The sequence below is a fragment of the Anopheles bellator genome, chromosome 2 (genome assembly GCF_943735745.2).
Source record: "Anopheles bellator chromosome 2, idAnoBellAS_SP24_06.2, whole genome shotgun sequence".
NCBI lineage: Eukaryota > Metazoa > Arthropoda > Insecta > Diptera > Culicidae > Anopheles > Anopheles bellator.
Genome location: NC_071286.1, coordinates 77,761,542 through 77,789,005, shown reverse-complemented (window position 1 = coordinate 77,789,005; position 27,464 = coordinate 77,761,542). Strand labels below are relative to the sequence as shown.

The 27,464-nt window shown below is 52.3% G+C and overlaps 1 protein-coding gene and 1 non-coding gene across 2 annotated transcripts in view; one reads left to right on the top strand and one right to left on the bottom strand.

Annotated features, from left to right (window-relative positions):
* LOC131208110 (NADPH oxidase 5) overlaps window positions 1-27,464 on the bottom strand; it is a 45,989-nt gene that overhangs the window by 5,160 nt on the left and 13,365 nt on the right. Inside the window, exons 2-8 of the mRNA XM_058200759.1 lie at window positions 17,065-17,159; window positions 7,368-7,479; window positions 7,192-7,289; window positions 2,341-2,461; window positions 2,164-2,229; window positions 1,995-2,079; window positions 1,022-1,107 (exon numbers count right to left, since the gene is read on the bottom strand). Coding sequence (XP_058056742.1) covers window positions 1,022-1,107; window positions 1,995-2,079; window positions 2,164-2,229; window positions 2,341-2,461; window positions 7,192-7,289; window positions 7,368-7,479; window positions 17,065-17,159 — 663 coding nt within the window. The remainder of the gene's footprint in view (window positions 1-1,021; window positions 1,108-1,994; window positions 2,080-2,163; window positions 2,230-2,340; window positions 2,462-7,191; window positions 7,290-7,367; window positions 7,480-17,064; window positions 17,160-27,464) is intronic.
* Window positions 18,718-18,789, top strand: Trnat-cgu (transfer RNA threonine (anticodon CGU)). Its single transcript has one exon. It is a non-coding gene; the product is annotated as a tRNA-Thr (tRNA).

Below are 27,464 nucleotides of genomic sequence, written 5' to 3'. Positions count from 1 at the left end.
GCCGGAGTTTCCCGGCATGGGCCGAAGATGAAAACCGATCGAACCGGGCGTCCGAGATCGATCAATTAAATCAATGATCAATGAGCAAAGTTGAGGCTCCATCAACTCCACCGGTTGTGGGGAGAATGGGGTTTTCGTTTTAAAGGCGATCGTCACCCGATGCGGGCCGGTCCTGGGCCGATGCGGGCCGACGACGGGTGCGAAGGGAGATAATTAATTAGGTTTGAGAAATTGAAAGCATAATTTATGCGTGCATTGAATCGGCCGGCGCAGATCGAACCGAGCGATATTCCGGGGTCCCGGCCGTTTACGGTCACCATTAGGGTAATGGTGTGCGATGGTGGCTGCCCAGGGGCCCGGGACGCCGGGGACAAATTGTTGTACGTCTTAAGTAAAAGCTCAGCGGGAGGGATCACGGCAATGGGCTCGGCACCGACTCTCTCTCTCGCTCTCTCTCACTCTCTCTATCTATCGCGCGATGGTGAAAGGCTTCCCATCGTGTTACTTCTTCGGAACGAATCCGGCGAGAACGTTGTGAGAAAATTTCGCCAACAATCTGGAACGTGGAACAATCTGATCGCAGTTGTGGAATTCACCCGAGCCCCGGTTGATTCAGTGTTGAAAACCTTTTAGCGAATTCCACTACTTTAATTAAATTCAAGAATCGAGTCCAGTTCGACACCATTCCCTTCGCTATGATGGATGTACTACGGCCACATTTTATCCAATGGCGCAAAAAACACGCGGACTGATTTTATTCTCCAGTTCCACTCACGAGCGCTATAAATCGTGGCTGCCACTAGGACTAGGACGATATTTACGCTTCGCTGTCCAGCTTTTATGAGCGTCTAACAGCGGGTGGATACGACACGAGAGTGTGACATGCCGTGCCGGGCGAGTGTCCCGATGTGAGCCATCGCATCATATCGCATCAGTCGAGCATAAATCAATGACGCTTGGAGCGCCCAGCGTGTGATGCACGCGAAGCCTGCAGAAGTGGTCAAGAAGTAAGGGCACCAACCTGTTCCTCGGAGAATCGCATTCCGTTTTCCTCCATGCACGCCCGCATCACATGCTGCAGCTCGCGGTGTTGAATCAACCCGTCACCTGGCGTGCGGTGCGCCGGTTTTCCAGCCGGCCCGCGTGAGTTTTCGCCGTGGTCGCCGAGTGAAAGATTGAGGTAGCAAAAAAAAGAAAAGGGGGTCGAATAAGAAGAGTGGTCAACAGGGCGTCCGGTCCGGCCGTCTAGCAAGTCTAGGTCTGCATCAGTCCCGAAGTCTAGCAGGTAATGAGACAACGGTCAGATGCTTATCACTTCGGATATGTTGCATGTGTCGTGTCCTGTGGCCCGCCGGATGGGCACTGTAATTTGAGCGAGTTGACTTTGATTTCAGCTGCCCGTGCGTCCCCCCTTGACAAGTGGTGTTCCTGAAGTCGGTTGGCGGTCCGTTGAAAGCCCACGTCAAGGGGCCGGGGCTCGACGGACTCCGCCTGTGGTCGTCCTGCTAGCGGAGTGAGTGAAGTCAATTGTGCGCCTGTTTGGCGCGGTTTTATGTACGTTTAAGCGCCCGCCGTGATGAATGTATGCACGGAAGCCGGCATGCGGTTTCGCGGCAATAAAGAAATCGACCACCGCCGTCGGGGTCGGGATGAAGGGCTGTCGGTTGTCACGCACGGCGAGCGGGCGCCGCAGGAAGCAATCCGGGTCTGCCGGTGGTCCGACCTGCGAGTCAAGTGCTGAGCTGAACAGCTCTTTCGTATCGTTTGAAGTCATGTTTACCGTACGATGCGGTTCACTAGAAACGCTCCACATCGGCCCACTTGCAGTGGTCTGCCGAGTCATGCCATGAATTGTTTCTCGTGGCCACTAGCGCCTGGGGCCAGTTTTGAAAGGGGAGGTGGGGCAAAAACGTTGAGGCGTAAGATTCACGGTCTTCGGTCACACTAGTCCGTCCGTCGTCCGTTCTGAAGCAGAAAGCTGTTCCCATCCGTACCGTCCAGATCGTACACTTTGAAGAGGAACTTAATTTTGTCCTCTGGCGACTGCCCGGCGAACTGGTGGATGGCATCGATGAATTCCTGTCGGGATGAGACGCAAGCAGCCAATCGGGCCACCGATTACCAATTAGTACGTTGCGCGCCCAACAGGGTTCCGATGCTCACCTGCAGGGAAATGGAGCCGGAGTTGTCCTTGTCGAAAATTTGGAACACACGCTCGGTGAAAAATGGCTGGAAAATCGACGCACAGAAAGGTCGACCGGATGGTCCTTAATTATCCGTAATTGTCCGGCGGCACCGGCCACCAATTGCAGGCTGCGCGCCCGCCCCGACGGTACTCACGTTTTTAGACGTAACAATTTGCTTAAACTCCTCCCGGCGAATCTCCTTCTCGTTGCCGACGGTTTTGATGAACAGTTGCTCCAGCCGCTCCAGGGACGATTTGTCGAAACCGGTGCGTGGCCTGCAGAAAGGATCGGTGGCGTGAGGAAATTACTGTGCAATCGGAGGGACGCGAAATCAGAAGCCACGGATTCGATTCGCGGCCGCTCGAGAAATTACGGAAGATTGTACTTTATTATTTATTGCACTTCACATTGCGCGGCCTGCAGATGACCGGAATGCTCCACAGTAGTTAATTAGCGATGCCCTACTCATGCTGTCGGAAGGTGGCCTGATTGCCTCTACACACGCGGATCGTCAGCTTGAAATCATCAACACCATGTATGGCTTCATCCTGCGATGCAAAAGGTTAAGTGAGCCAATTTTGGTAATCCTGCCGGCTGACCAAGTCCAGTTCTTGCTCCACTCCCCGGGGGTGTTGTGTTCTGGTTTAATCGACGGCCAATTATTCTGGTTAATCATCATTCACCGGTGTAAAGTCATTAGCAGTGGCGGTTCGTGGAAGGAGTCCCTCAAAAGTCCCTTCATCGTGCGAACAATCGCGAGTCGCCGATAAGAAAGGCTCGCCTCAGACGGTAGCTTTTGTGTGCCAGACATGGTAACCAATTAATTACGCTTAGAGGTCGATAAGACTGGAAGGAACTTCGGCAAATGTGCTACGTCACTTTGGAACTATGGGAATCCTGCCACGTGTTACGTGTTTAGTCCAATCGATTCGGGTGACTGCCGGCTTTTTTTAAACTTTCCGCTCTCGGAGGCATCAGGATGTGATTGAATAGTCTGTTGCCCTATTGGCCCCTCGAGTCTATTGTTTGTTTCACACAATGTTTTAATTCATCAAACCAGCGCCATTTTCGGTGCGGCCGAGGCGAGATTATACGAGACCCAATCTATCCACCGGTCGCTGGTTATATTTTGTTTTTGGGGCTCCAACCTTCCCAACGAACCCTTCTCAATGGGCAGCCAAGTGTCAAATTTGCTTCAGAGCCCACTCCCAAACATGGCCCGCACGGCCCGTGATAATCGATCAGTCAGTCAGTCTCGATCAGCGCCGACCCGGAGCGATTGATGGACCGTTTTCGGTCTCACGCTACCACCGAGCCCAGCCTGGTCCTGCCTAATTGGCTTTCTTCTGGAGCAACCAAGCCGGGCCGGGCTGACGACGGACAACAACGGAACAGGAAAACTGCCAGCGGCCGTATCAGCGACCTGAGCCTGGCCAGTGACAGTGGCTTCGGGTAAGGTTTTTTGGATTTTTATGTGAAGCCCTTTTTAGGTGGGGAGGCCGGGAAGGGTTCCGTGCCGGGAGGCCGACGGACAAGTACATTGTGTTAACATAGGTCGTTAATTTGCTTCACTGGAGGTGTGCGAGTTACAGCAGCCCCACGTGTCTTGGGGCACGTCAAGAAGGCGTCAAAAGGGGTTGTCGAGGGCGAAAGGAAATGTTCAATGATGCCTGCGAGTGTTGAGACCTCCGGCGACAAGTACAGCCGCCATGGTGATCCGATCTAGTGCGATCCTCTTGAAAGTGCTACATCGAAGCTAGGTTCACAAGGCCTTTGAGTGGCCTCTCCGTATTCCATTCCTATTCCAGTGACAAATCACCACAAAGTCCCGACCGCCAGACGGTAAGGTGCTTGTCCGACATTTATTAGGTGCCCTTCTCTCGTACCTAGCCCATCGCAGTGATGCGCAGTTAATCTTGATTAACCCACCCGTCTGTGAACCAACGGAACCGTGCCGCTGGGAATAATTTACGATCCACACTCAGAGCCAGCTCTAATGCCGGGGGATGTGAGTGTTCGTTCCCACATCGATCACCAGGATGTATGCTGCGGGCCCAATAAATCACACGCGTCGCTACCGATCCTTCGCAGCTCCGGCTAGCTCGATGACCTAAGATCACGGTCACGGTTCGGATCCCACTATTATTTGGACTTCCATGGAACTCTTTCGCTCATCTTGACGTGCTTCCTTCTCAGTTTGCCATTTTGGCAGGGATCATTGTTGAACAATCTAATCAGCGGTTGGCGATCGTGAGCACGCGACTCACTTCATGCATCATACTCGAAGCACGAGGATCAATGAATCGGACTCGCGATTCATTCATTGCTGCATTGCGGATCGTGACCGTCGTTAATCTTGCAGCGCCGAGGAGATTCCATCTCCACGAGGAGTCGTGCCGTGCGAAGGAAAGAAATTATCTACCTCAGCAGCAGCGCAGCTCCCTCGGCTCTTCCGAGGAGATTCCGAGGGCGATCCCGGCCGGATAATATGACCCAAAAAGGTGTGCCACTCGTTGGATAGATAAACAAATGAATGGCCAATTTTGAACGCGCGCCACTTGAGATGCTATCGTGCGATCGCTACTAGCCGCGGGCAGGAAGATTTGGCACTTTGTCGAAGTCGGTCACGACTTTCCGAGCGCGATCGACCGTTCGATTTTTGTAGCTCCAAAAACGATCGTACAAGAATCGGTGGAATGGGCATTAGATGATGGCCGCGTTGATTTACGGCGCGATCCGAGCCGTTCGAAAGCATGCAAACCGGTAAAAACCATATCATGATCGGAGAAACGGGGAGCTTCCTTAGGAGCAGCACGAGTGCGAACGGATAATTATTATTTACCGCAGGCTCGGCACGGCACAGGAAGCGGCAATCGGAATCCGGGGTGCAAACAGCAGTAAACCGTTTAATGCGAATGAATCACGCAGCCACCGCGAAGTAACTCGCGCGATCGCGAAGGATGTGCGGATTCGCTTCGCTTTTCCGTCCGCGGCTCGAAATTACGGCCTTGACGGGACCCATTATACGGGTTCAGTGCCTGCGGTATTGATGAATCATTTGCCGTGGCATTCGCCCGGCTCCTGGAATGGGGCTCACTGCGAAACACTCCGGCTCCGGGGGCCGATTCAAGTGCACGGGCGTAACCGTAAACCGTTGTCCAGCTGTTCGCAGCTCGCAGTTGCGGGTCCCATAAATTATGCTCCACGGACACGGACGCTGCACCCATTTCACCGGGTTCACCAAAAGAAAAGACGCCAGACCGAGGGCCTGGAACCGCTTTTCTAATATACTTGTTAACCATTCAGCCGCCGAGGGCGCTGAGAATCGATAAATCATGCGCCGGCCTGAACTATTTATCGGTAGTGCAACGGCGAGCCCCGAACCGGGCCCTGGCCGGTTCCATTCCGCGCGCAACGAGGCAGCAAATATCGATCAGCTGCCGCTGATTAGCCCATACGCGGTGCGAGTCCCGGGGCTCATCTCCGGTTCCCCGTTTATTTTATTACTTTCGCGACATAATTTATGAACCCGCCCGGTTGCGCTGCTCCGGGCGCATGATTTACGACCGTCAATCGCGCAAAGTGCGTTCATTTGCGTTGGGAACCGGCGTGTGGCTATCGTCCGAGCGCGTGGCCCACTGGTTCCCGCCTTCCCGCAGGCTCCACACATCTCGGCGACAGCATACCTCGGATGCCATGCCCGGTGCGATAAAGATCGCAACGCAACATGCGGGACCTTCTTGCCGAGGGCTAGCGTTTCCCGGAAAACGGTGGCAAACAAAATTCCACTGAGCCCGGGACCCCGTGAATGCTGCGTCCCGAAATGGGCCGCTTGATTGACGCGATACGAAGCGAGGATCGCCCGGACGATCTCCGGGGATCGATGGCTGATCAAAGCCGGTAGCCGGACCGGGGACCGGTGCGACACTTTTGCGTGTGTCCTTCGCACGTTACCGTCACGTACGATCGATCTCGGTGCTCGTTTTTTATCCGAGAGTGGCAGGAATGTTGGCCCTCGACGAGCCGGCACACGGTTTAATGTATGCAGCGTAATAACAACGGCCCAGCCGCATTTGGACATCTAGGGCCACCATTCTGGTCTACGTCTACGTTGGAGATCTGGAGCAGGTTCGCCGGCTGAACGGCACGCGATGTCTTCTCGATCTTATCGCCCTCCCGATCGAACACGATCGGGCGCGCTTCCTGACGCCTCACCGTCCTGCCTGGACATTGACGAGGTCCAACACTTGCCCTTCTTGCGGATGTTGGCGGACAAAACGCCTAATTCGGTAGCCCCCGGGCGGTGATGAACTTGCTTTCTCGCTCCGGGGGAACCGATCCTGGACGGACCATGACGGCCGGGTCCGGGTCCATGTGTGCCGTCCCTGGGCTCTCTCTAATGATCACCACGGCAGACGTCACTTTCGTGCCAATCGAATCGCCCGGAAGGGCTTTGGAACTACGAGCGGCTCCGGTTTGATGGATAGAGCGGTCATGTGGCCTCCAACAGGGCTCTTCGTTTTTTTCTCTCTCTTCACGTAAGCGAAATTTATCTGAAGAAAAAACGGCCCACGTCGTCGGATGGGTTGATGTCCGCCGAAGGGCTTCGTCAATTCGGTGGCTGACACCGGCCAACAGGCCGGAGTGGCATCTGATTGAGATCTACCGCCGCTCTATGGAACGATGGCATTTCGGAGCCTCCGGGCCGGCGCCGCAGCCCGTCGTGACATTTAATGAGACCATTTTCGCAATTCTGTTACCGGCGGCCGAGCCAGGTGGCCAGGTGCGGTCCCCATTTGGGAAAAACTAATCATGCTGTCTGGGGCTGAAATTGATCAACTTTTCACTGTCGCCGACGTCGGTCGGAAGTGTCGAACGGTACGGTGGATTTAATTATCGCGGGGCTGCCATCGGGCCACAGAGACGGCATGGGGGCTCCGAACGGTCAGAGCAGGAAACTCGGGCTCCGGTTAGCTTTCCGGCGGAATCACGCTTCGTTACTTACCGCGAGTTGGTGAGGTTCGAGATGAACTCCATTATTTGATTGGTCGATATCTGATTGGTGGAATCGACGTCGATTAATCGATAGAGTTTATCTAGAATCTGAAAGCAGAAATGGAAAGTGGTGCCGTGATGCCGGCTTAAGACGTCCGTTCTGAAGAAGGTAGATGGCTTGCTTACCCCTTTGGCGTGCCATATTTGGCTGAACTTGTCGTAGGTCACCGTCCCATCGCCGCACAGTACGTACGCCACGGACTCCAGCTGCTCGGCGAAATCAATTTGCTTCTCGTCGCTGCGTGGAATGGAACGGCAAAAATGGCGAAAATGTTAATTAGCAGCTCGGGCTCGATTCGGACCTTGATTGATCCATTTGAATAGTTGTTGGAGAACTGCAAGGGCAGGGTTTTCTTTCCCGGGGGCCACAGTATGAGAAACTTGGAGAAAATGTATGGCAGGCCAAGAAACTACTAATCTTTTGCTAGAGTTCCGTGAGTTGCTTTGAGTTGCTTTTGAGCGCTTTATGTTCATGAAATATTTCACGCATTTTTTCAATGTGAACGTTGAAGCCAAATTTCGGCATGTTTTTTTGCCTTCCAAAGTTTTTGCGGCTAATTTTTCGACAGCGGATCAGATTTCGACAACGATGGCAATAGAAGGAGAAGGAAAGGAAACTGAAAAATCAAAGCAAAAACAAACGAACTGTCATTTCACTGACTGGAGCTCACGGAGTTTTTAGCCCAAAAGCTGCTAGTGTGGACGCTAGCATATCAAAAAACCTGTAGAGAAAACTGATACTGTGGACGAGGCGTTTTAGTGGTTCATTTTTTCGCCCTGAGAGTTGGATGCTTAAAAAATAAAATAAATCGTTAAATTCATTCATTCATTGTATTTTACTTTTCATCAAAACTTAGCATATTTTGCGAAGGACCCCCTTCAAACACCCTGCGGTACAGCGTACCAATGTAACTCGATGGCCTTTCTCACCATCGCCACGATGCCGGCGAAGGCTTCGACCCCGTACGGAACGATTTTGCTGGGCTCTATCTCGAACCACTCGTTGGTCAGCTCCATGGCAAAGCAAAACGGGATGTTCAGCGATTGACAGTAATCGATGGTCGATCCCGACACCGGATACAGTAACTCGGCCGGTGTGCCGATCGCATAGATTGCACCCGACTGCCGGCGGATAGCTTCGACCCCCGCTTGAGCCGCGGCTTTCAAATTGGCCACATTGCTGGGCACATCGTGCGTGTAGGCCCACGGATGCAGGATCAGCTGTCCGAAGGTGTGCAGATCAACGTAGAAGAACGTACTGGAGGCATACCGGGCGATTAGCTGTGCGATCGCCATCGTCTCCGGTTCCGATTGTGCCCAGGGCCCACGGTACGACTCGCCCGAAGGATCATCGCCTTTCGGTTCGATCCGCAGGTTCCACATGTACGGAAAGTTGCGGTTCAGATCGACGCCAAACTCGTCGTTCCCGAGTGGCTTTCGGTTTTTACGCCAGAGCCGATTTTTCCAGGTGTACTTTGTGTACGCATAACCGACCGGGTTAGCGAGCGGTACAATAACCCACCGGATGCTGGCCAAATCCTGTTGCTGGTGGCCGATACGGATCAGCTCACGGATCAGATAGATGGCGGCGGTCATCGATGCCCATTCGCGGGCGTGAATGTTTGCCGTTACGATCACCGTGTACGGTTGGTTGTAGTTGATGATGATCGCGTTTATCTCGTAACCCTCCACCGAGTGGCCGATCGTTTCAACCTGCACGGTCTGCGGGTTCTGGAAGGCCAGCTTTCGTAACCACGTGTTTAGCTCCTCGTAGCTCAAAAAGTCACTGAGTACGTACTCATCAGGATCACTTCTCGCGGGATGAATGGAATGGAGCAAAAGAAATCAATGTTTTCAGTTCTCCAGCCATGGCGGGTATGGAACTTACACAGGATTAACTGATGCACCGGTGGCCACCGATATCCCGAGAGCCAGGATCGAGCAACAAACCGAAATGGAGTGCATTTTACAGACTCCGGACCCGATTCTAAGTGCATGGTCCACATATTTGCACCGTTGAGCGACTTTTATATTGGGTCAAACGAGGGAAGCCAATCAATTTTCAGGTGATTAGCTTCAAGTTGGTAGTAAGACCATGCTGAATCGAATGTGTATAATTTGTTTGTTTATTTTGCTCTCTTTCGCCATGCACAACTTTGAGTGAGATTGCCGATAAATGTGTGATCGCCGTCCGAGAGTAATGTATTTTAGCCCCATATTTTCCACATTAAATTGCTTAGCGATCAATAAATATTTATTCTAAAGTCGGCTTAGAAACAGTTATTCAGTTTGTGTCCAAGGGAACCACACGTGCATAGTGCTCCGCATCATTGCGAGTAAATCCGAAGAAGGCTTCTGCCCCGCAGCCGGTGAATTCTTTCGGCGCTATCCGTTCGCATATTTTGACCATTTTTGGAGCAATCTGGAGCGTATCCAGTTTCACTAGTTGACTGTGGCAGCTTCAATCGCAAATCGTTCAGAACAGCGCACGGCGCGTCCTGGGGCGCCAGGGAATAGGCCAGAATGCTGGCCCTATCTAATTATCTCACACTAATGGCGTCCAATTAAAGGCCCGTTGTCGCTGCAACCGATCGGCGAACCTGGTCACGCGATCACGCCGGAACGTGACACCGGCAAAGCGTAAAATCGTGCCATCGGCTTGCGAATCTTGCGATGGGACGCAGCCCCTGGGATCCGAGATGTCCTCGGGTGTGATCCTCAAACAAACTTCTTCGCCCGATCCGAGGCAATCTTCTAGAGAGGGTCGGCGTGTCAAGCTCGATAATTGATCCAGATTCCTCGACCAGTCGCTATTTGCCGCCGGCGTAGCGTCCTTTTGGGGGCAAAAGAAACCGTTTCGACCGCTATGTTGCGGACATGATAAAACGGGGTAAATTATGAAACCGAACAGGGAATACAATTAATTCGCATGCTAATTAAAGAAGGTATCTCTCGGTCGGTGGCTTCACATTCTCCCGGTGGCCGCCTTGGTTGACGGTGGAACGCCTCCGCCTCCGGATCTTCCATTCTGGTTCAGCGCTGGTTCCTTATCTGATCGGGCGAGGCACTGGCACCGAAACGGGCGATTCTCGACGGGCTCCGTTTTGGTTAAATGGTTCATAATTTTAGGCGTTAAGTCGTAGCTTGTGACACCTCGGGCCGTCGTTGGCCCGCCCGCCTGCGTGGCCGGAATGTCTCCCGGAGTCGAGAGAGAGAGAGACAGTCTCAGGCACTGCAGGTGGGAAAAGCAGACAATTTGTAAGACAACGTTTTTTTTTTCTGTCCGACCTTAAATATTAACTGTGGCCCCGTTTGTTTGGTGTTGTTGCCTCTCGTGCGCGTCACGTTTAAGACTAAATTAAGAGGTTGGGCCCGCAGTGAGCCCCTTGCGATCGGTTATGACCAACGAATGCACAAATCGGGCATTTGGGTCATCGAATAGTTTCCAATTCGAAATTGAGTCATTTCGGTCAATCGGTAAACTTTTGGCGCGTCAATCGACGTGGAGATGAATCAGCAACCCAGCACCTTGACCCAGAAGCTTATCTTCGGAACCGACCGACCCCAAGGCTCCGGCTAATCTGATTGAAAATCCGAATTCCTCCATTCAGAGCACGACCTCCGGTCCTGGTTCCCATCGGTCTCGCTCCGTGCAACAAATTTCACGCCCCACCGAGAACCGAGAAGGCCAAGATGCCAAGATTGGGGCGGGGGTCCATTTTTCACCTTACTCGAGCACCTTAAACGAATCGAACCGCGCCAGATCGGGCGGACCACCCAAAACAACAGCGATAGTCGCGATTAATGAGTGGCGTCGAGAGCCCCCCGGTTCGCAATTTTCCACCTGACGCCTCGCGGGCAGGCCTGACGATGGTGCTGCACCATAAACCGAATGGCTCTCCCAAATCTGAAACCAGCGGCACCCAGCAGCACCCAGCGATAATGATAAAGAAAAAATGGTGCCATAACGCGTCAACCCCGTGCGCTCGGTGCGCAACATTCCGCCAGCAGCCGGAGCAGCGTGGCCAACATAGGCTCGTTACGCCGGGCCCCGGGAACGGTCCGGAACGCGCCAACTTATTAATTCAAATATAAAAGGTGTTAAATAGTAGTAATTGATTTAAAGAATCGAAAACAAGGAAAGAGACCCGCAGCAGCCGCAGCCGAGTGGAGCTCGTTAGTTTTCAACATATAAAGTAAGACCGAGTAAGACCCGCCGGTTTTTGCTGCGCCCGTCCCGATCGGATTGGCCGCCCTTTCGCGCCGGTCGCCGTGACGATTAGTTTTATTGCCGCGGCGCACGGGTTGACGATAATTAACGTCTCGGCGCGGTGTGCCGTTAGCGGGCTGCGGGAGCGCCCTTGGTCCGGTTCTGTCCGCGCTGACCATTATGGGGTGCAGTATTATCATAATCGTAGCACGCCGTGCACTCCTCGCAACTCGCTGCGGTCTGTTGCTCGGTGATCATCTGCATCATCTGGCCGCCGTCGAGAAAGTGCGTGCCTTGAATGTGGCCATCGAGAAGCCCCCCGGAAGCAAGGGCTCCGTAATGAATGCGCCGACCCCAACATGGTTTCCACAACCAGGACGACCTGCCCCGGAGTAAAAGTGGGCTACTTGGATGGTGCTCCGGTCAGCGATCGAATGTTTTACATTCATAAATTCGAACTCGCTGCATCGTGATCAGCATCGAATTTTAGGTGCCACAGCTCCGTTTTTCTGAATGAACGCCCCTCGATCGTCTTTACGATACCGATCGGTGTTTTATGCCCGCCCGATTCAACGGAAACGTAATTTGGAATTTTGAGTTTCGTTTCTTCGGCTCTTCTGGCCGTGGCTTCTGTGCGACTCGTGACTTAAATGGGCAGCAGACGGTGAACACCAGGCCCGAGCTTTGCGGTGGGCAATTTATGAGACGTGATTATGAGTAATGGTTGAGCATTGGTGTGGACCAGGTCGCCGAGACATCCCATAAACATGGCGGTCGATAACGGGTCGTTTCGTTCGAACACCGATGGAAATCGGAACCGCAATCGTGCATCGTGTTCGGTGCGGGAATAATGGGAACATATTTCTTCGGCCAGCCGCCCCAGCTCCGGTGTGGCCATCAGACGGGAGTGAGATGATGATTGGATAACTCCATAAAACATTGACACCAGCACGACACGGGAATCGCATTGTTGCCGGGGTGTCCGGTATCGAGTTTCGGATAATTAACGCACTCCATTAAGCCCGCGGGTCCGCGGCCAGCGATCGAGACAAGAGGAGGTGTGTTTGGGGCTCGCTTTTGTAAAACAATCTCCGGTCGTGTTGTTTGGCATGTTCAAAAATCCTGCTACAAGGGTCCTCGGTTCGTTCGGTTCTGCCCGCTGCCCGCTTCATTGATCCCTCGTTTTAATCAACCCCGGACAACGATTCTGCATTCCAACCCGGGCAACGCGGTGAACGAATTTTAATTGATGATCGAAAATGTTAATGATTTTATGTTGGACGCGGCCTCGGACGGCGTTCTGTGTTATGTTTCACGCACCACTCGGTGGGCGCGGTGGAATCCGCTTGGAACAGCATAAAAATTAATAAAACTGTCCGCACCAACCAACGGCGGAACTTGTTTTCTTCATAATCGAATACAGGCTGGCACTCTCGAAAGGAACGACATATAAATCTTTCATCCTGAAGTTAGGATCTAAAAACGTTTCGATCCGATTCCCGGGGGCGACGAGCGTTTTGCAGTCAAATTTCAGCGGCGGTCGTCACCGGACCAACGGATCGAATGGCAATCTCCCGGATCCTCGATTGCAAATCTGACTCGCGCGTGACACAGCATGAGCTTTCGCTGTTGCGTGTGCCATCAAAACGATCCAAAACCCAACAGCTTAACCCAACATGTGGGGACCATAAATTTGATAGCGGACCGGTGGACGAACACTGGGCCTGAATGATTGACCCCCTGCTCGACAGCTGCCTGGCTGGGCCGTCTTCGTCGGTGGAGCTTTCGCAGATCGTTAGTGCCTGTTAGAGATCTGTGGCCGAGAAATGTATCAATTTTCCTACTCCACCACCGGCACCGACGGTTTCCTCTTCTTCTTGCGGTCCAAGAGTTTCCGAGACCGCGATGAAAGGCAACGCATCTGACGAGGGTCTTCGTCCTTGTGGTTGTCGTCGTGAGCGTGGTCGTGAGCTTCGTCCCCAGCGGCTCGACACTTTCTGCGCCCACCGTGAGCCTCCCGGAGGAGGGAAAAAACCTCCCGTGCTGCCGCCTGCGATTGGACCAGTTCTGCCATATTTGGTCCGGAAACCGTGAAGCTGTAAATGGATTTTTATAATAATTTAATTCAATTTAGGGCCATGGCTTCTTCGGCTTCCCGAGAGCGCGAGAGCGAGTGGCCTTTCGCGGCCGCGGGCGAGATTGAAACTCGAGATTCACCGCCAGTCCGGAGATTCAAATATTCGTTTCTAGAGCAGGTTTTATTTTTACCCCGTGGCGGCCGTGGCCCCGAAGAACGGGTGGCGCACTCGGCAATGCTTTTACCGGCGATTTCGGGAATATGATAAACGGATCGTGATCGACTTTGATCGACGCCAGCCAACCGGGGCCGGGCAACCTCCGTTCGGGATATATTAACATCTCAATACCGGAGCCAGAACCGGACCGCACTGTCGACGGCTTCGGGGCAGATACATTAAGACAGGCACATTAAGCATTAACCCGCAACCGGTGGCCCCCGGGATGCCCGCCGGCCCCCGGGTGCATTAATTAACGGCGATTTTTGGATTCATAAACTTCGACTCAGAACGGCCCGGCCCGGCCCGGCGGTTGACGTGATGGCTGCAAAATATGAAGCATACAAGTGACCATGTGCTGTCCGGTGGCGGATTCAAGCTGGCCAGCCAGCCTCGCTTTCTGTTGAATTTATCCACAGCCCTTAAATGGACAAACATGAAACAGATTTGTGATGGACATTGAAATGGCAAAAACTGGTCAACATCAACACCCGACGTCCCGAACCGTTTGAAGCACACTCGGCCATTGTAGCATCGATCGGTGCGTAACGGACATCACGCACAATGGAGGAATTGTCGATTTGTTGGCCCATTGGCCACAATCGCCCCCATCAACACCCGACGCTTCGTGTGTGACGCACGCTTCAGGACACGCACCGCTTGAGACTTCGATCGGACAATCGATCAATGCTATGCTGCCCGCCATTTTGCTATTGATCGCGCCGCTCAATAGGAGCGCGTGTGTGGCCCACCGACCAGAGGGCGACCCCGTCGGTCCTGCTGGCACTGCTGGGGCTCTGGTTGATGATTAATCTATCCGTGCGTCGGGATCCAGCAAGTCCAACGAGCACCGGGAGGGTGTCTTTGTGAATTTATTATTACTTCATCAACACCCGAAAGGGCCGGGGCCGGTCAAGGGCCCTGCGGGGGACTCTAGGACACTGATGGACGCCGATCTCGGAAGTCGTCCCGTTCGACGCTCCGAGAAACGCGTTGTCAGCAACGACATGAACGGGTGGCGTTTCCCGCCGGAGGGAACCCGCTCCATCATGAAGGTGTCGTCTGGACGTCTTGTCCGGAGGCAGTTACAAGACAGCCGACTGCCACAACCCCACCGGCTGCTCGACCCCTCGACGGCGTTAACGGGTTCCCGCAGTTCCGCGCGACCAACCGATCGATCGATCGACCGATCGGGGGATGGATTTATGGAGGGACGTACATTCCGTCTCCCTGGTGATCGCTCCCTCTCTGCGATCGCTTCTGCGTTACTCGGGGCCTGATTTTCGTACAGATAGGCAGCGAGGCGGACCACCGGAGGAACGTCCGGCGACAAGTGCGCTTCTGTGCGCGCAGCCTTATCACGGCCCTGCGATCAGACACCGCGGAATCGTACGATCGCAGACGATCGATACGATGGACGGAGGGCTACGGCGTTGTCCGGCACATCCGCGACCGATCTGATTTCGGTCGCCTGATGCCGGCAGCCGTTGCAGCAACCGTGACCTGGATGCCGGTGGCCGGTGGCCGTAAAAATGTTTGATTTGTTCGGCTGATTAACTGATTCCTTCGGTCGATTTTCCGGCGATCGTTGCTCATCATCCCACATCCTGCCTTACGTAAGCCGCGTGACGAGGATCGATTCGGAACGCCGGATGGTTGGAGCGGCTGCGGGTCACGTAACAAATGATTGAATTTATTGTTTATCGTGTTCCAAGATTCGTGTTCCGCACGGGGCGAGTAAATGGTCCACATTTAGCACGGCGCGTGGTAGTAAATTGACATTTCAATAGATTGTAATTGTGGCGTATTTATCATCCCGGAGCGGGGTTTCCACACCCACGACGACGCTCGGCTTCGGTCCCGGAGGGGTCGGACCGTCTGTCAGCGTAAATTGTTTCAGCTTCTTGAATAACCATAGTGGCCCCCTTTCAGGGTTGGCCCGCGTGAGCTTAAACGTTGAGCGAGAAGGTGGGCCGAGACTCGGGCAGGACAAGCACGGGGCACGTTGCTTCTTGTGCTGTCCGGGTCGCCGGGTGGCTCCAAAAAATCACACTAATCGCCCGGGCGCAGGTGATAAATCTTCCCGGCCCGGCAGGGTCCGCCGTCACCCGTATTAATCTCGTTTAAAAAAGCGAGCTTTCGGGAGACCCCTTTTGCGGCTGTGCACTCGAATCCGGCCCCATCTAGGGCGGAGGCGTACACCGCTTACGGCGGGCTCCGGGCGTGGTCCGGGCAGGCACCGATATCGATCGAGCATACAACATCGAACGGAACGAATGGCCGAACGCGTTGTGGGAGAATATTAATCCTCGAGATCAAATTAAACGTGAAACTGAAAGCATCATCATAAATCATACGGCACACACCCGGCCGGGACATGGCCCCCGGGTGTGGAGCGTACCGCAGCAGCAGCACCGCAACAGCACCGCAACATGGACAAAGTCACGTAGAAGGAGCGGAAAAAACGGAATGGCCAAGAAACGGCTTGAAAGGAGCTCCCTGAACGGCGGCCCGACTGCATTCGGTTCTAAAAAAAAAGCCGACCGACCTCGAGCTGACCGCAAAGGCGGGCGGGCGGCCATTGGCGCGGTCCGAGGGTTAAATGTCGTGTATTAATTTTAATATTACTTAACTGCGGCCTCCCCGTGTGATCGTGAAACGCCTCGAGTCCTGGCAGAGGCGAGAGGCCCCGTCCGAATGTCCTGTGCCGTCGGAAACGCCTGACAAATTGGCTGACTCGCACCCGATTGTGTTCCTCATTTCTCCACTGGCCCCGCCGCCACCTTCTCTTCCTGCTCGTACGAAAACATGCGTCTCACGGCACTCTCCGGGCTCCGGGTGTCACGACCGAGTTCCTGGCCGGTAGACCGGCCCGGATTCAATTGGGTGAAACTACTCGTGTTACCGGCGTTGTATACATATATTATCATAACATTTAATCTATACAATGGCCCCAGCGGCGGTGTGGGGTGGCAGGAAACGATCCGTTTTCGTTTGTGGTCGGTCGGTAGGTCGGTGGAAAAAAATTGGTCCAATCGATCGTCCCGGTCCCGAGAGCCGCCCCGACCGCACCGAGAAGAGACTCAAGATTTTGGGTGGCAGATAATTCATAATCGGTTTTGTTGCACCCTTTTTTTACTTGTACGCCTCTTGCAGTGGCAAACATGGGATTCGGATTTTGTGGGAATTGATTATCGAATCCGGCGCGCAACAGGGTTAACGGTAGCGACTCGTGAGCTCATTTCACGTTAACTGGTGCCCTGTGGTTCAACAACCATTTTTTGAATGGAAGAAAGTAGATCTGCCGCTGGTTACTTACGTTAGGCGACCCTTGAGATGCTCGATCCATTTGTCCTGCACCAGGAAGTTGTCGTTGTCCATGTCGAAGAGCCGGAACAGGGTTTGCAGGAAGGTCTGAAAAAGGAAGAACGTCAAATCGGCTTGTCAAATAATGAAGATGTCGGACACGTTATGAGTGAGCGTTCCAGCACCAAACACGGTGCCTCTCGTCAGAAGCTCTGCGGTGGACTTTGCCCAAGTACGGTAGAACATTTACGGATGGCAATTCGCTTGGCCAACACCCCAGCGGCCAAGCGTGCCGGACGTCGAGCCGGGCAAGGGCAAGAGCTCAGCGGCTCAGTCACGCTTCGGTCGCGAAACTGGTCACCGCCATAAAGAACCTGCCTCGCGTTGGGCGCGGTGGATTACTGTAGTTCAGGGCAGCAAACTTCAATTATCTTTGCAGATCACAGAGTATATTGGCAGGGCAGCGGCTGACGATCGTCGTCGTGCGAGACGGCGGCGGTTAATTAACGCATTTTTCTTCGCAAATCCCGTGGGGCACCTAAGGATGGAGCAGCCGGTCGGCGCGATCGTTTCGTGGTCGCACGCAAACTTTTCCACTTTCCCGGTCCTTAGAGGCCCCTTGGCTGGCCGTTACGGGCCAATTCGCACATCGCGAAGAGATTTGTTGAATCGGCGCGCGCGCCTTTGGCCGACGGAATCGCAGTAATTCAGCGACAACATTCGTCGGCCCATGTTAACAACTTTATTTAATTGCCTAGCCACGGGACCAGCGAAGCGCGGGTCTCGTAGATCGGCGCGGCTCGGAATGTGACGATCTGGGGCCCGTCGGGCGGTGCGTTAATTATTCTGCGGCTCAGCATTGCACTGATTTATCCTCTATCGACGTGTTGTTGTGATGGGTTGCCCCGAAGCTTATAAAGCCTGCCGAAGGGACTGAAAGCACCAACTCCCTTCCAGGCGTGAAACCTCGAACGTGGTGCCATCCCCGTGGGGGAACCCGTGGATTATAAAGCGGAGCCTGAAATGAGTTAATCAACTGTGAGCTGGTGATGATTACTCTAAAATGTGCCGCAAACGAGTTTGTGACAAGCGAACGCCAAAGGCTTCATGGGCGTTTATCCGAGTTCATTTCCTTCCCGACGTGACACGCACGCGGGGCGTGATGGATGTGACAACAGCGGCTTTAGGCGGCTTTTGATTGGCATTATGTTTTTCCAACGCAGTCGGACAGGTTCTCATCCGCATAAAGTCTTGCTGTCCAGTGTGAGAATTAACAATGACGCAATGTATGCACAGGACGAGAACTAATCGATGCTTGGTTAGAACCACCAATTGTTGCGACCCACGTAAGCCGTCTAACACGCCATCCCTAAGGTGACATTTGAAACACGCGAAAGGTCGTAAAGATTCAGATTTCGAGGCGGTTCGTGTCGGAAGAACCAAACACGATCAACCTGTATCAGCCGTAGCAGTATATTGGAACGATGTTGGAACAGCTTTCGGCAACGGCGTCCAATAAAAAAATAATATCAAAGAGATGCTCCGTCAATGGGCGCCTTTGTTCCTTCTAACGGCTATACGGCCTATCACCGTTGAAGTGATAAGACCATGGATTGAGACCCTTGAGCGGGATGATAGCCCAAACGAACGTCGGAGAAAGCAAGTGGCCTCTTTAGCTCAGTGGTAGAGCGCTGGTCTCGTAAACCAGCGGTCGTGAGTTCAAACCTCACAGGAGGCAAAACTCTTAGAAATGGGTTTTCGCGTTGCTGTTCCTACTTTTTTACTATTTCCTAATTCTTTCAGATACTGTCGTGTTCTTTTGCGATTATGGAAAACAAAACGATGGCTAATTACACAAAGGAGCAAACACTATTCTCTTTGTGGCGTGTTCTCGTAACATAAAGGATAAACGTTTGGCTGCGAACTGCGGTACGTGGGCAAAAATACGTGGTCGCTCTGCTTTTCCTTGACCTTAATTAAATATTTTGCATACAGTTTGGTGGACAAACCTCGATAAAAAAAAAACTGGAGCACAACACGGCATGAACGAGGAACTTACACGCGATGAATAATGGCTGGCAGAAAAGGACACACAGCCTGTGTCGGGTCCGAGCCGGGGCCGAAGGTTTCGAAAACTCATTAAATCCTTACTATCCGGCCCAGCCACGACCTGGCCGGCTGTACGAAAGACTACACACACCATTAAATGATACGAATTCCGTGCTAATTAATTAACGACCAATCACCATTTCCCGTGCCGACGACGACAAGTTTGGGGGCTCCGGGAGCTTTCGGAGCGCCATTTAGGCGCCGCATTATCGGCCACGAGTGCGCGGTCCTTTATATGGTGAGCATCGGAGCCCAACATTAATCGAATCCCCGATCGCGCCTTGTTTTATTGCCCCCTTTTTGGGGAACCGAGTGAGCTTCCAGAGCTTCGACCGACTTCGTTTTCGGGCCACATTTATTTATCGCACTACTGAACAAATTGCCCTCGCCGGGGAACCCTTTGACCCCGGGCCAGGGATAAACGGGATACGTTGTGCGTGAATTTGTCACACCGACCGGAGCGAGTATCCACTCAGCCCGGTGGGCTTTAGCTCGGTCTCGGGACCGGGTCCCGTAAATAACGTTTTTGCAAGTGTCGAGTGCTGAGGCAGCGAACACTTTTCACCACGCAAGTCCGGCCAACGCAGCCGCAGCGGTTGATTCCCGCGACCTACCGGCGGGTCCGATGCGATTACGATAAAAACTAAAGTAATGGCCAAACGGAAGCCTTCAAGTGCAAAAGGCGTGGAGTGCAGAGATGAAACGCAAGGGAAGAAGCAAAATGCGTCATCTATTAACTGAAGTGATGGCAACGATTTTCAATTAACTTTACATTAGCGTGCGAGTGGTCCACGGCAGCACGGGACCCGTCGCCCGAGGCGCTCCCGTCCATCCGGGATCCGGTTGATGGGAAGGAATTTTCGCTGGGTGCCGGGAGTTTGCTCGGTGCTCAGAAGGGTATACTAAATTGAATTTAACTTCCATTTCGTTGTAAAAATATGGCATCCAGATAGTTTGAACGGGTGGACAAACCCCTGATCGATAGGCTTACAGTGTCCGACCAATTCATGCCTGACGCAAAGAAAATCCTGGAGCCACGCTGGAGCTTTCTCTAGCAGCAACTTTAATGGGATTTTGTTCGTTGTCAATTTATATCAATTATGGAGCTCTTATTCAAATCAGCCTCTGTCTCGCTCGGTGTGTGCTACGCAGGCACTTGCAGCAGCCCTGCGACCGAAGGGTTCCACTCTCCTCTTAAGTAGTGGAACTGGTTCGTGAAGTTGCTTAGTGCGCGGCGAGAAGCTCACGTCCGGTGGCCCCCAGAGGGTTGCTTCCAGCCTCGTCCAGGGCCGAAGAGCCGCGAAGTTGCGAACCCCGTTGACATGCAAACAGATAAACACATAATGACGAACGATTAGGGCGGTGGTCCGTGGCCTCTCCGCGAGGATGCACTCCGCCACCGGCCGGCCCATTGTCCGGGTCCGGGAGTCCGTCCGTTCGTCCGGGGGTCATACATATTCCCGCTGTCTAATCAATTTAATTGAGGGCTCGTTTGATAAATCGACCACCTCGGGTGCAACAAAATGGCATAATTGATCGCACCAACGCGCCTAGACGCATTACGCCTCGTCTCCAGCTGCGGCCGCCTTCGGACGGGGCCGGGTATGCGAAGCACCCCATTTAATGCCCCGCCCGGGGGGTTGTAATTTGATCTATCGAGGGCAGAGTTGGCTAAAAAGTTGCTGCCATTTGTTGCAAAAAAAAAATGCGGCCACCATGATTGATGACCAGTAATGATAACCGTGGCGGATAGAGAAATTTTCGCCTTCACTTAGACTTAGGGTTGCAAGAATTTAAACTGCCTCGCGAAACCTCCGTTCCCTGTGGCACATCAAAATTCGACTTCTCGTCGGCCATTCCTTTCCAGTTCGTTCCGAAATGGTGCTAAGCGGCGGACCTAAAGTCCGGCCCTTATCAGCTCCCAAACTTGCGGTACGCAACCGATCGCACCGCGTATCCCTTCTGCTAATAAAGCGAGATTGAAATCGGAGTGTTGTTAATTGCACAAACTCGTTGCACCAGTTCTCTGCGACCGGTGCCCGAGTTGCCCGCGCAGAGTGAAGGGTACTGTACGGCCACGCCAAAGGCACCCAAAACCTGTGGCACCTGTTCGGCACGGACCCCGGGCCCTCCCTAAAACCCAACGTAGAACGCCCCCCCGCGAACGTTTAGCCCGTTCTCTTTCTCCGGCCCGGTGAGTTTCGGTTCATAGACATCGTGGTACACGTTGGCATCGAGATCGCATATAAGAACGATCGCCCATCGAGTCGACGGAGGATATAATTCAAATTTACTCCTCAACGCAGCCCAGGTCCCAATCAGCTTCCCATATCTCCAATGTCCGATCGGTGATTCGTTAGCGGGCGCTTAATTTGCGGCAGTCGCACGAATGTACAAATCGAAGCACTTTGCGATGCCCGTTCGCCCGATAAACTCGGCCCCGTTATCTGCATCTTTTGCACGGTTTTTCCACGGAGCGAAAGGGAGCGAAAACTGACAGCCTTATCCGAGTTGGGGGCTCCGAGTTGGAAAAGATAAAAGGGCGATGGAAATCGGTTTACGGTGATCACCGTTCGACAGGGCATTGATTGTGCACCACTGAGCTTATAGCTTCACCAGATAAAGGTTTATCAATCGGAATGGCCGTTGATATGCTACGAGGTAGATTCCGTTTCGTAACCTTAATTGATGCTTCCCTTCGAAACTGGAATAATATTTCTTTGAACTTGTTTAATATTTGAATTAAATATTCTTCAGCGATCAGTTCGAATGCAGTGTTTAATAGCTATAGGCAACGCTCGATAGAAGCTTCTAGGCGAGAGCGTCAGGTGGCCCGCAGCAGCAAGGATAACGCGGCCGCAAGAACCACCTCCGAAAGGGGTGGCCAACGATCACCACCCAATGCGTGCGCGAAAGTGAGGGGTTTCCGAAAAAGTCCTTGAGACCTGCACTGACGGGGTGGAGCTAAATGTTCGCCGGTTGACATTCACGAGCACGGGTCGGAGCGTCGGAACGATAATTTCGCGTGCGGCCCAGCTTCTGTCCGAGGATAACTCCACTCGAGCACGCCGATCGACGAATCGAAGTGTCGCCTTCATCGCCACAACTTTATCGCCTGCCGCACCGGCTCGTGTGGCAAATAAAAAATGGTGAACGTTACGTGGCCCGCGTCTAGTGGCGGGGTGGTAGAGCGAATGGGCCACAGGATGGGCTCACGATTGTATACTATTACATAAGGCGCCTCCGTGAGTCGCGTGAGCGCACACGCAGAGCGAGATACAGTAACAGGTGGCCAGCTACTGGCCAGCAACTGGGGTGAACTGGACCGATCGAATCGCTCGCCCTGATTGGTAAAGGTCGAATCGGATGGTGGGGCGAGCCCCGGGGGGGCCACACGATCGCGTTCGATCGCGGTGCGAAGGAAGCAGAGTGTCACCTGTGACGGCTTGTCGTGGGAGGTTGCCGATACGCAAGGCCAGGCCAAGATCTATAACTCTAATTTGAATAATTTTTATTGCATCTCTGCCCTGATCGTAGGTTGCACTAATTTCGCCTTTTTGATCGTTTCATCGATCGGTGCCTAATGAGGCTCGGACCCGATCGTTACTGCGGTTTATGAGCCGCGTGTGACCCGCACGTGACTCACCGACAGGTGACTAACGCCCCCAAATGGCAAAAGGGACGGCGTTTATGGGGCAAAGTAGACGCGACTGGTGGTACAAGGCGCACACTTCCCAGACACGGTGGCGGCACCTTGCGTTTGTGGCCGAAGCCTTTAATTGCACGGCACGGGCAGACCTTCAGCACCCACCGTACGTCCTACTCCTACGTTCCCCCCCGGAGCAAATAGACCGGATCAGGGTGGCCTTGATCTTGACGATTCGCGATCGTCGGGCCCTAGAATGTCGGTCAAGGCCCGCGATATGACGTTTGATTATTTATTGGGCGCCACGAACAGCGCCAACGGGACACGATAACTGACCGGAGTCTGAGGGAAAAAGAAGTGTTCAATTTTGCAATCCATTATTTATTCTTTCCATTATTTATACGTTTAATTTAATACGTTCAACCAAACCAGGCGATGGTTTTACACCCAAAACCTTCGCCAGTGTGGCACGTGACACGAAACGAAATAAGTGCCAACTGCCGCCGTAACCGCTCCGGTTCCTGTTTTAATGGACGATATGCCTACCCGGTTTGGTGATTTTATGTGTAGACGAAATGTGTTTTTCTTGTAAATCCTGGCCCGCCTCGGATTCGGACCGGGTTGCCGGTGCAGCAGAGCATCGGTTTTTGCTACAAATCTTAATGGACGGCCGGACAGCGGGCCACGGGCCGCGGCGCCCCTTCTTGGCGATCGTAATGATGGTTAATCCCCTTTCGCGAGCCGCACAAGTGGATCAATTTGTATCGAAGTTTGCGAGCCACAGAGAGAAACGTTCAAAACGACATCAAAATGATCATTTGCTGAAAGCTCTATGTGGGGCTCCGACGGAAGAAAAAGGCCACCAAAAACTGGTTCAAGTTGATGCCTTTTTTGGCACTGCCGAAGGTGGGCTGCATGTTTAGCATACAATAACAGAAAAAAGGACTGCAGAACCGCGGATTTGTAAGCGAATAAAAATAAAAAATATGGTGGAAAACAGTCGAAATTAAGGTGCTTTGATCGTCCTTATAGCAAACTAACAGATTTTCAATTCGAAGCCAGCCGAACGGTAGGGCCTCATTAGGCGATGGGAGTGGCGATTTATGCTGCGGCCACACGGAGCACACGCGCGGCATAAAAGGACAAAATTGATTTCCTAAAATGCATACGATGCATCGGATGGCGGCCGGCAGCATGAAATACTAATTCCAGACAGCGCCAACACGTGGAGTGATCTCGTGGCCCCAACCTCGCCTCGATTAATCATCTGCCGTGGAGTGGCCGTGAGTGAGCGACAGACACTTCGACGAACCCGACGGAACCATCGTGCCGCTGTTTGAACCGAAAAATCCGGTGGTATAATTTTGTTTATTTTGTGCGCTTGTGGGGAGGTTTCGGTTTGGATTTTGGTCGCCCCGGTTCTTCCCCTTTTTCGGCCCGGCTGGCAGGCTGGGCGAGGGATTGCTTTCGAGGCCGTTCCGATTGCTTCCTTTCGCCGTTCGGCTCCACCATTAATCAGTAAACTGTCGAAATCGAAGCTAATTTATCTTTAACCACCCGAAAATGGCTTATATTTCAATTTTGCCGTAAACGTTCACGCATCGTTTCGACTCTGTTTGGGGCGAAGTTCTCCATTAGTCTCCACTTTTGGTGCCTTCCATCGGTGCCCGGCGGCAGCCGATAAATATTTCGTCTTCCTGTGGGCATCAATAATCTCTTTTTAATGTCATACAATTGGAGACCGGAGACGAACCCAACCATTTGCTCGGACTGTCAAAATAGGGTCACAAAGTTGGCATCTGGGGTTGGGGTCGCCCGAGGTCGGTTCATGGGGCTTAAGCGCAGATAAAGCGCTCCCCTGAGCAGTGCTTGATCGCTGCGTGAAAAGAAATCGATTAAGACCTCAACTTCCAAAAACGGCACTCGCCCTCGGGGTTGTGGTTGGAAAAGTGTGATGATCTGGTGTTGGTGAGGTCGTATCATCTCCTAGGCGTTTCTGAACATAGCAAATCTCTGACAAGTCTTTCTAGAAACCTTCCCGTTGGTTCATGTCGTAATATTTCTATAAATAAGAGTGACGAACACTTCCTTTAACACACTGGCCCAGCATTAAACCGGTTCCAGTTTCAGACACAGGAAGCTCCCACCTGTAAAGTTTAATTGCAACCGGAAATGAAACAAATTACTGTCTGTCGCGCTCTGGCGACATATTTTCCGACCATCCTTTGCTGCATGAGACCAAATTGCGGTTCAAACCTCGAGTGTTGAACAATCCGTAGCCCGGTTCCGTGCGCACACATTATGTTATTAACTAGAAAAAGAAAACATCTTCAACTCGATCTCGTAGCGGAGCGTGTTCGAGCCACCGGTAATCTGCAATTAATTGTTTCATTATGACGATCGATTGAAATAAAACGCTAATTAAACGCTGATTACAACGTTTTATGGACATTTTTTATCACACTTCGATAGGGATAGCGGCAAGATGCTAGAGCGCAATGAGCATCAGGTTTATTTCTGTCTACGCGCGACACAAAATAAAATCAGTTCAGCTTATAGAAATTTTACTGCTTCATACCGTTTTGTGTCAAGAAAATGGCAGACGCCGGACGTAGGTCCCTATGTGAATCTTATATAAACGTTGGGGATTCAATGCCAACACCGGTAGCTGCTACAGGCTACTTTTGGGCATCATTTCCAAATTCAGCTGATAAGTAGACGATCAGAAGGAAATATTTGTCTTCCGCTGCAAACAGTTTCTACCTGCCAGACCATAAACCGGAGGGCACTAAAATGGGAGTAAAATATTAACAATCTTGCAATAAATCGCTGTTTTTGCGCGAATACACAATTTTACGCATTGTTTCCCTCGAATGGGAACCGTTTTGTAATGGCTGGGCAAAGAAGAATCGATCGGGCAATAAATTTCTCGAGCCACGGGTCGGTGAGAAAAGAAGGTGCAAAAGATGAAGACACGAAAAAAAAAACATTAGCACATCAATCGCGGGTCCGCGGGTTTGGGATTTTCACGAGATTCAAGTTTTTCCCGCCATTTCTCTCGTCCTTCAAGGCTCAATCCATTCAGCTCGACCAGTGAGCCATCGCAAAAGCGGGCCGGCGCAGATCATCCACAGACACAGGGTCTGTGGTAGCCGTCGGAGGTCGGAGCGTAACGAACAAGTGCTAATTTTCGCACCTTTTTTAGTGCACCATGTATATATATTTTTTTTTTGGTTTCGGTGATAAATTAAGTACGACGCGCAGACACGGTGTTCCGCTGGTCTCCGGATCCTTGGCAGGTCATCATCGGCCAAGCGTCCGCGCGCGGCATCAAAAGATTCCCTGGCGACTGGAAGCCGCATCGTCGGTCAACGAGACGAACAATCCGTGCGCCACGATAAGCAACGAACCCCATATAAGGTATGTGGTCCGGTTGCCCGTGGGGAACACGAAACTTTTTCCCTCTACGAAACCGGGACGCGGCAACCACACCCAACCCCAAGACCGACCGTAGGACGGCGCGACGCGAAAACTGGTACCGGAATAATTTTTCCTCCCGACAGGTGACTTTGTAATGATTTCAGCGGTGCTCAGAGCGGCGCAAGAAAGCGGCCCGCGAAGACCGGGATCGGAGAAAGGTCGGTTCATAAGATCGGTAGGGAAATGAATTCGATCGCGTGATAATGGATCATAATGTTGAACGTCATGTCCGATGAGCTTAACATAAAAGGCGATCGTACGCATATTAGACTGATGGAAGATATTAGGGTTAGACTTTATTTGATAAATTTGCATTTTTCAGCGATCACAATATAGTGACAATTCAATCAATAATGAACGCCATGTAATGTGGTAAATAATGTTATCAGCAAACTGTGATCGATACTTTGATCTTTCGAAGTAAAGTAAAACGAATGAGCCCCAGATCGATCGAACGAACATTCCAATCTTCTCGAATTAACACATCACTCGAGTTTATCGAGAATCTGCCTACGTCTTTCTCGGGGGGTGCCAAAAGTATTGAATTTAAAGAATAAATTACGCCACCTGCAATAGGGGGTCACATTAGTGGTTAGACCGGTTCGGGTGTTTTGCCGTGCCATGGAACAGCCACCAGACAGCCATTGATGGGCCGTTTGAGCTGTCAAGTGAATATTCTTGCCCGAACAGATAAAGTCTTTTATTCGCAACTTTAATGTGTTTCACAACGATCCATTTCATAAATCAACTATTTATGGTGCCTAGGGACACTGCCCAGTGCGCAGAGAGATACAAAGATGTGTTTACGAGCGTCGATCGTTGTTTCGAACAAAGAAAAAACCGCAAGACAAGCAGTTAATTGGATTTGGGCCGATGATTTGTTCTGTTTGCCAGGAAACACAAACAGCACGGAACACCAAGAACAGCAAATTAACTTAATTTTGGTTCAAAAGAGAATGATTTAAGCATCGGATCCACGCTGCGTTTCGGTGAAAATATAAACTCAACTACACGCAATTGGTAGCTGCTTAAGGTCTGGGAAATGTTTCAGAGCGACGGCATCGAACGAGCGCCCATCGTGGTTCTCGGCGGTATCCGCCCCGCGGGACTGGACGGAACGATTGAAATGATGGCGCATCCAGCCGCCAGCGTCTCGAAAGGAAGTCAACTGAAATCCA